Source organism: Solanum verrucosum, unplaced genomic scaffold (genome assembly GCF_900185275.1).
Source record: "Solanum verrucosum unplaced genomic scaffold, falcon-dt-bn FXZP01000084.1, whole genome shotgun sequence".
Lineage (NCBI taxonomy): Eukaryota > Viridiplantae > Streptophyta > Magnoliopsida > Solanales > Solanaceae > Solanum > Solanum verrucosum.
In genome coordinates, this window is record NW_026019846.1 from 1,000,635 (window position 1) to 1,010,337 (window position 9,703).

General features: G+C 40.6%; 1 protein-coding gene across 1 annotated transcript; it reads right to left on the reverse strand.

Moving 5' to 3' along the window:
• Positions 1–4,359: 4,359 nt before the first annotated feature.
• On the reverse strand, positions 4,360–4,884 carry LOC125817024 (uncharacterized). The gene is made up of 2 exons (XM_049496615.1): positions 4,741–4,884; positions 4,360–4,650 (listed from the first exon to the last, which is right to left on the reverse strand). The coding sequence occupies exons 1-2, from the start codon at positions 4,882–4,884 to the stop codon at positions 4,360–4,362; spliced, it is 435 nt and encodes a 144-aa protein (XP_049352572.1).
• Positions 4,885–9,703: the final 4,819 nt, after the last annotated feature.

The following is a 9,703-nucleotide window of genomic DNA, read 5'->3' on the forward strand; positions in this document are numbered from 1 at the left end:
ACCAGAGGAGTTACCCTGCTGAGTCGGGTGACCTGCTGGTGCTGCTGAAGTTGTAGACTGAGCTCTACCATTATTTCCTCCTTGACCCTGTCTTGAAGGGCAATCCTTCAATCTATGACCAGACTGGCCACACCCAAAGCATCCTTCCTTACCTGCAAGGCACTCGCCCGGATGGTTCTTACTACATTTCGGGCAAGTTAGGTAAGTTTTGGTGCCTGAAACACTACCTTGAGACTTAGAGCCTGACGCCCTACCTTTCTGATCATTACAGAACCTGGGGGATGGAACACTAGCTGATGAAGGGGCTGGAGTCGAAGACTTCTGCTGAAAATGCGAGCGATTTCCACCACCCGATTTCTGTTGGGAATATTCGTAGTTACCTGTTCTTGCTTTCTTAGTCTCCTTAGCCTGTTCCCTAAGCTTATCACCCTCAACCTGCTGAGCATGAGTCATGAGCCTAGAGATATTCATGTCTCCCAACAACATAGCATTCCTGCACTCTGTTTTCACTAAGTTTGACACTCCATAGAGAAACTTATTCATCTGAGCCCTGGAATCAGCAACCATGTGAGGAGCATACCTGGAGAGTTGGTTAAACTTGAGCCCATACTCTTGGACAGTCATGTTACCCTGCCTTAAGTTCATAAATTCCTGGGCCCTTGCTTCTCTCAACTCTATGGGGAAAAACCTGTCTAGAAAGGTTTCTCTGAAACAATCCCAAGTAATAGGAGCGACATCTGTACCCATGTTCTCCTTCCACTGAGTATACCAGATATGAGCTACATCCTTAAGTTGGTAAGATGCTAACTCAACCCGATCATTCCCAATGACCTGCATCACCTCAAAGATCTTCTTGATCTCATCCAAGAAATTCTGGGGATCTTCACTAGTCTACTATCCTAAGAACTCTGGAGGATTCATCCTAACAAAGTCACGGACCCTTGCTGCTGATGATCCACCATTTGCATTCACATGAGCTTGAACCCGCTGATTGTTCTGGTTAGCGACACTCTGAGCCAACATCTGAATGGCATTCCTGAATTCAGCATTCGACACTTCTTGATCTGGAACTGGAGGAGCTGCGTTTGCGTTCCTGGCATTCGCATTCCTGACATAAGCTCTACGAGGAGGCATGATCACTGAAACGTAGAACGTCGAGTTAGAATGGAATTAGATCATACCTTACGCACGATAAGAGTAACAAGAAGATGAAGATTTCCTAAAACACTTTGTAGCCTCCCTCTCATTAGATGTGGTGCGCACTACACACCCATGAAAAGGACTCTACCTAGTGCGGCTTTTCAGACATCCTAGGACACTTAAACCTAATGCTCTGATACCAAGTTTGTCACGCCCCGAGCTACCCCCGAGACGCGGACACGGGACCTAGGACCACAAGTGATCCCAAGCTAACCCTGCTGGCATGATCATGAGCATACTAAAGATAATAAACTGATGCGGAAGCTAATTCATAAATAAATCTGAAAAGATGGGGAATACCCATATACTATAGCTGAATATATCAAATCTGAGAGTTTAATACAAAAGAGATATCAAACTCAAAACACTAAGCTGAATCTAACTATGTCTGAAATAAGCCTCTAAACTGACTAGAAATGTTGGGACATGCCCCAACTAGATCTAGCAAAACTGAAACTAAAAGACTAAAACACTGAAAAGAAACTCATGACTATTGTCCCCGAAGAATGAGGACTCACCAACTGATTCTGCTGAACTGAAGATCGGGAATCGATCTAAGCGTGATCTGGATGCTGAGAACCTGAACCTACATCACGAGAAGATGTAGCGCACGTATGCGTCAGTACTTGAAAGGTACTGAGCATGCAGGATGGAGTAAAGCTGAAAGAACATATAACTGAACAAAGCAATAAAGCAATGAAATAATCTGAACATGATATAGATACTGAAATACTGAATACTGAGCTAACTGAATGCAATGACCAAATTTATAACATGCTGAGACTGAATACTGACTGTACTGAAATATGGTCAATGCAATAGAGTCTGACTGAACTGTGGGAGCTACTAATAACCGACATAAAACCACATGAGCTAAATGTGGAGTCCGATGTATACGCCCCATCGAGAGGACCCAATATACCCTGCCAGAGGTATAGAGGCATGCTGGCGTGATCACTAAACTGATGTTGCCCACAGAGGGGACTTACACCTACGTGGCTCGTAGTTCTGGGACTATATGGGTACGCTGAAACCCTAGTCCAACTCGGTATTATGCTACTCCCAATAGATTAAGTGGTTAACACATTATGACTGAGTTTCTGTAAATACTGGATAGCTCGAAACTGAACATGCAAACTGAGAATGCAACAATTAATCTGATAATGATGCATTCATAAACTGAGACATGTAAAACTGAATACTGAAATATCTGACCTAGCATGTGTAATTCAAGAACTAAAGAAATACATAGCTAGGGTTCTGAAATTCATGCGATAAACTGAGCAATAACATGATAATCTGATTTGGAACATTTAAATAACTAATTCATGATGATCTGCTATAATTCTAGAAACCCTAGGTCTGTTCATAATCGTGGAATCAAGAATCTGACTGAATTCTAGGGACCTAATGGGCGAAAGGAACCCACTAGTGAAATCCCACATACCTGGTGACGAATTCCACGGAGAAATCTTTCGATTTCGGGGCTGGAACTGAAGAAACCTCGCTGCGTTCTTGAACTAGGGTTCTTGACCTTTTTCTCCTCTCTTGCTTCTAATTCTTCTAAGTTTGATTAATGATTTGACTTAGGTAAGTTCTAGTTATGTTTCTAGGCTTAAACTAATTAAAACCTCATGATTTAGGGTCTAAACGACGTATCTTAGGGGTTAAACGAAATAGGAAAAGACCAAAAGACCCCTGAATTAACTGCTGTCGGAGTGACCGACGGTTTGGACCTACGGGCCGTAGGTCAATCTACGGTCCGTAGATTGGGTCCGTAGTTCGAGTCTGCCCGACAGGTCTTCACTAAAACGGGCATAACTTTTTACTCGGAGGTCGGAATTTAGAAAACTCGGTGGCGTTGGAAAGGTAATTCAATTATCTATCTAACCATAGGTCATGGAACACATAATTCATTTTGTGATAAAAGTTATGACCATCTGAAGTTGACCCATCAGAATTTTCAGCTAACTGGCTGCTATCCTTCGATCTACGGTTAGACCTACGGACCGTGGATCGAACGACGGTCCGTGCTGGTCAACCGTAGTTCATGTCAGAGGCTGGGTAAGGAGGTCTTGATCCACGGACACAGACCACGGACCGTGGTCTGATCTACGGACCGTGGGTCTGTCCGTGAGTCGAGACTTAACCAATTTTCTGAGCTTGCTGGGGAGGGGTTGCAGTGGCGAACCACGGACCACCAGCACTGGCCGTGGTCTGACCTACGGTCCGTGGATGGTGATCGTAAGTTGCACCTGCAACTTCTCAAAATCTGCATTTTTTTGTCTATTTTGAATACGGGGTGTTACACAATTACCACGAAATTCTTTCACTGTTGCAGAAGTTACTATCACTATATATGGGCCAGCATCATTGTTATACAAATAAGGAGAAAACTTCTCCCCAAGTTCTTCCCATAAGGTAATTTTTGCTTTAGCCGAACTATGCAGACAAAACATAAATCAGTAATCAAATAATTCTATTGTTAAGAGATAACAAAGTAAAGTAACTTAAAATGAGATGAGTCACTTACTAATCTGTAAGAATGTGGATATCCCTCTTCTTCCATTTTGAACCAACACTCTCGATATCACCAATTCCATATAAACAACCAACCACATCTACGAATATTGAAGAAGAAGATTCAGATGTAAGTGTTGTTTTCCAATAGTTTAGGCAATTATTTTCCATTTACACATAAATAAACTACCAACCAACCACATCTATGATTATTGAAGATGAAGAATCGTATGTAAGACTCGTATTCAAAGAGTTTAGGGTATTATTAAACAATTACACATCACTGTGAGGTTAGAGTATCAATCTATAATGTGATAGGCACCGGTTAAATTTCAATAGCTAGTTTAGCCCTATTCTTTCTTTTCATTCCGTTTTATATTGATAGTGTTTCTCTGGAATATAATGTTTTTGAATGATGAAGTTCATCCTTTTTCAAAATTATCAATTTTATTAAGTATGTGATAGGAAATTACTGATATATCAAGAATAGATAATATACATTAGAAGGGAGTTGGCATATATGACATAAAGAGCAAACATATATGAAGGTCGTGAATGTCATCAAACAGAATATCATGAGTTTATCTTAGTAACAAATTTTGCAGCTACGTATAACTAAAAATGTCACTGGTAAGAATTTTAGTATAAATATAGACCTGATAAGACAGTGCTATTGTTCACCCTTGAGTCAATCACATCTGGATTAATAAATTCAAAACCGTTTATTGGAATTTCTACAATATCTTCAGACAAATTCTTGATTGCAGTTGAGGCAAAGAAAATGATTTTCAAAGAGTTTTGAACAGGTCTATATCCTCCAATGCTTTCAACAACTTTGAAGTTCTTGATGATAAATACAGAACCTTCACTCAACATGTCTTTGAACCTGTTAACCTGAGTTTTCCTAATTATACCATGCATCAAATTACCCTGATAGAAGAATAAATTAGTAAGTAATTTGAGAATTCAAACATCCAAAAATAATATGTAATTGGGAGAATGAATCAATGGAATACATACCTTTTCATCAATAAATATCATATCCTTACTGATCAGCTCACCATTTTTCTTGGGATTAATGGCATCCCACATTCTACAAAGTCTTACTCTTATTGTAAAATCATCTCGACCAGTAACCAAGTCTGAAATAAAAGAAATCGTCATTGTAAAAACTCAATTAGAAGGAATAGAGACAATGTAAATTTGAATATGGGAATGATTCACTAACCATCTATATATACTACAAGAATAAGGGTTATGAAAGTGTAGAATAAATCAGCAGAGTAATTAGCAAAGCAATTATCACAAGATTAATACACAATTAAAGACATTACAGTTACAAATAAGGAAGATGAAGCAATGAATTTTATGAAAACGTGCCTCATAAGTTCTTGGGAGGAAGAAGCTCGATAGTAGATATAAAAAGAACGATTCTTGCGAGGGAGAAGCTGAACGTCTGGATGTTAAAAAAAACGGCTGACCTGGGTCATTATAGTGTTGTATATTCAATTGGATCATTAAATTTGTGTACATGGGCTGGGCTTTACTGTAATTTAATATTATCTGTATTTAATAGGTGATATGTGGGCTGGAGCTAATCAATTATATTGTGGGATAATTTTTATGTGATTTAATTATTTACCTATTATATGGTGGAAAAATTAGGAATCAATCCAGCTTCAGAACCATTCCATAGTAACATAAGTCATATGAGGTTAGAAAGTAGTACACATTAATGAGTTTATTAATTTAATGCATTACCAAAAATAAACATAGAATACCATAAATATAATCTGAATTTGACTTAAAATTGAATAAAAATGAACAAAATTATCGGGTCAATTGGAATCGGGGAGATCCTTAACTGTCTTTTGATTATATGAGATGAAATTCAATTGGATTGTTAAGTTATTTCTTGTGTCTCATATTAGTTGATCGTTTTATTAAATATAGTTGTCACATATTAGTCGTCTATTACCTTACGATATTACCCTTGTAATTTATTTATTTTTTGAAAGCGTTCACATTTCACACAAATTTGGGACAACATGGGGCAAATCAGAGAACTCACAAGCCTCGTGTCATTTATCAATTTTGTAAAAAGCCTGGGCATGTTGCAAATAAATGTTACAGAGTGAAACGACCCCAAAAATGCCCGAAAATGTGCTTCGGAAACACCTAAAATTGTAATTTCCATATATCTCAAAATCCGTGCATCATTTCGGAAATTCGACTTCATATTCTTATTCAGGGGGTCAAATTGAGTGGGAAATGAGTCTAACCCGAATTTTAGAACAACCGTATCAAAATTCGAAAATCGCAAAAAAATGCGATTTTGAGGGTCAACTTTAAAGGGGCATATCTCTCAGCACACAAGGAACTGGAAGGAGCTCAAACTATCAAAATTAAAGCTTTGTGAGTTAGCTTTCCAACGCAATTTGTTTCGCCTCATTCCGAGTTAGGATGAAGGAGTTATAACCATTTTCGTAAAACCTCGCCGGCAGAAAAGTGCCATTTCCAGTAAGCCGAAACACTGTTCACCCGCCCCATTAATTTTTCTAAGTGTTGGACAATTTTTTTTCCAAAAGGGCATATGATATTCCCTATATATCATTAGTTCATTCCAAGTCTCTAAAACATTTCTCAAACATCCAAAAACTCTCTCTAAACCCTCTCCAAAATTCCACCAAGATCTTCAACCAAATTCAAACATCTCAAACTCTAATTCCGGATTCAAGACTCAATCTCAATCATCAATTCTCCATTCCAATCTTCATCAAGGATTCTCCAAAGTTGAGGTATGTGGGTTTGATTGTGGAAACCTTCCTTTCCACAAGTCCAACCATTTATCCTCTATTTTACTCCAAGTTTATGGGTCCTTATGATCATTTATGAACTCTTGAATTATGGAATTATTACTACACATCCTATTATGGTCTATTTTTGTATATTATCATGAAAAGGAATGATTATATGATGTTTATGGTTTTCATGCCTCCATGATCAAATTATGAAGGTTGTTATATATGTATATATATATGTATGTTGTTGGTGGGCTGTTTTATATAGATTTTGAAATTGGTTGGACTTAGTACTCTTAAAATACATGATTTTATTTACATGAACAAGTAGCCCACCATATGTTTGATAAAATGCCATTTATAGAATTCTTATGAAATGGAAGGTCCAATGTACGTCCTATGAGTCGGATGATTATATAAGTATTGAAATGATGATGAAATGGATACATGTATATGATTTTCTCTATATAGTGTGTGAGTCGATCAAGCCTAGCTCGGGGGGTTGTAGGCCCGGGTAACCGTATCAAGGGGTTGGTACCTTGGTTGCCTAGTACGGGGGGTAGTAGGCCCGTATAACCGTATCGAGGGGTTTGTACCTTGGTTGCCTAGTACGGGGGGTAGTAGGCCCGTATAACCATATCGAGGGGTTTGTACCTTGGTCCCTAGCTCGGGGGGTGGTAGGCCCGGGTAACCACATTGAGGGGTTTGTACCTCTTTCGCCTCTCCAAGGGGGTGGTAGGCCTTGGAAATACTATATTGATGGTCACTCACTACACATATACTATGCCCTACTAAATATGGTTTTTATATAAGCATCATTATACATATCATCTCATTAATATGCTATCTATCGGGTACGATTATGCATTTTGCCTATGATGTCCATCCCTTGTTGCATTGCATTGCATCCCATATACTTAGTACATTCAACGTACTAACGCATACTCTATGCCTACATGATGTCACCATGTAGGGACCGGAGCACCGCTTGACCCTCGTCCTCCGCGTGGCTAATACGATTTTCTATCAAGGTTATTGGTGAGTCCTCCATTCCGGGGACGTTGCTTATGATCTTTTGCTATGTATAAGACTTTTCCTTTTAGTTATGTTTTGACTATGAGGGTGAGCCCAGTTGTTTGTCTTGGCCCCCGCTAAAGTACCTATGTTTAGAGGTGGTGTTGGACAAGTTGTGTATTATGCTTGAGCTTGACTCAGCTATGGTATTTAAGTATCATTTCTTCTTCTTCTTTTTTTCTTGCTCCCTTAGTCCCGATTTTCCCCTTTGATTATGCTTATGGCTTATGGTCATTTTAATTGCTTCCGCGACCAAGGATGTGTAATGATACGCTATGAGGCTTGTTTGGGGTTCCTTCGGGTTCCCCATTCGCCGGTCACGTCTAGGCCCTAGGCTTGGGTCGTGACAAACTTGGTATCAGAGCACTAGGTTGATAGATCCTCGGAGTCCAACACACCGCGTTGATTAGAGTCCGATTCATGGTTGTGTTGTGCACCACAACTATGAGTAGGAGGCTATGAGACGTTTTAGGAAATGTTTCCCTTCTCCTTGTTCTAAGTCGTGCTATAGAGTTGAATTAAGTTCTTCCCTAACGGTTGCTCTTTGCTATGCTAGATCATGCCTAATACAAGAGGAAGACGAGCCCGCGCACCCGAGGAACAACCGACCAATGGGGATCTTCGGGATGCCCTTACTTTATTTGCACAAGCTATGGCTAATCAAGCCAACCACGGGGCCCAAACCCCTCAGGCTCCTACCCCGGCATCTCGGGTGAGAGACTTCGTGCGGATGAATCCCCCGGAATTCTATGGGTCTAAGTTAAATGAAGACCCTCAAGAGTTTATTGATGAAGTCCTCAAGATATTAGCTATCATGGGTGTGAAGTCAGAAGATAAGGCGGAGTTGGCGGCCTACCAACTAAAAGGGGTGGCCCAAATATGGTACAACCAATGGAAGGAAGAGAAGGGGGTAAACTATGTGGTGCATTGGGAAGAGTTCAAAACGGCTTTCCTTAATCGATTCTTTCCTCTTGAGCTTAGGGAAGCCAAATTGGTGGAGTTCATGAATTTAAAACAAGGGTCTATGAGTGTGAGGGAGTATGCTCTCAAGTTTAACCAACTTTCAAGGTATGCTCCACATTTGGTTGCCGACTCACGGTCTAGGATGAACAAATTCGTGATGGGTGTGTCCGACCTAGTGAGTGAAGAATGCCGGTCCGCAATGTTGATTAGTGACATGGACTTGTCCCGCTTGATGGTCTATGCCGAACAAATGGAGGAGGAGAAGTTGAGGAAGAAGAGGGGTCATGAGGCCAAGAGGGCCCGTTTTGAGGGCAAGTTCCAAAGTAGAACGGGAGGCCGGTTTCATCAAGGTCAAGGGTCTTCTCATGCGCTCCATAAGGGGTTTGCCAATGATGTTCCAAGGGCCCAAGGTGTTAGGGGTATGGGTCCTATTGATGTATGTCCGAAGTGTGGTAAGGGCCATGGTGGCCCGTGCTTGAGAAATACCGGTGCTTGCTATAGTTGTGGGGAAATGGGGCACAAGGCAATGGATTGTCCTCGAAATCGCAACAAGGGTAAGGAGGTCCGTCCACAAGGTGCCAATGCGGTTCCTTTGGGGAGAGGGGGCCGACAAGATGGTGCCCCAAGGCACAATCGATTTTATGCTTTGCATGGGAGGCAAGGGGTCGATGAAGTCCCCGACGTCGTTACCGGTATGTTGAAAATCTTTGACTTTGATGTATATGCATTAATTGATCCGGGTGCCTCTCTTTCTTTTGTCACCCCCTTTGTTGCCAACAAGTTTCATGTTGAGCCCGACTTGTTGCATGAGTCATATAAGGTGTCTACTCCTATTGGTGCATATATGGTTGCTAGGAAGGTCTATAGAAATTGTCCTATTTGCATCTTGCATAAAATATTGCCTTGTGATCTTGTTGAGTTGAACATGGTCGATTTTGATGTTGTTCTTGGGATGGATTGGTTGCATGCATACTATGCTTCCATTGATTGTAGAACCCGTAGGGTCAAGTTCCAATTCCCAAGTGAACCCATTCTTGAGTGGGAGAGCCAAAATGTGGTAGTCAAGGGTAGGTTCATCTCTTGCATTAAAGCCCGTAAGTTGATCTCTAAGGGGTGTCTCTATCATCTTGTGAGGGTTAGGGATG

Bases quoted from the DNA above. Each gene is read 5' to 3' on its own strand.
- LOC125817024 (XM_049496615.1), bottom strand. From the start codon at position 4,884: ATGACGATTTCTTTTATTTCAGACTTGGTTACTGGTCGAGATGATTTT. The intron at 4,651-4,740 runs GTATGTATTCCA...TTCTTCTATCAG, and splicing joins TGATATTTATTGATGAAAAG to GGTAATTTGATGCATGGTAT.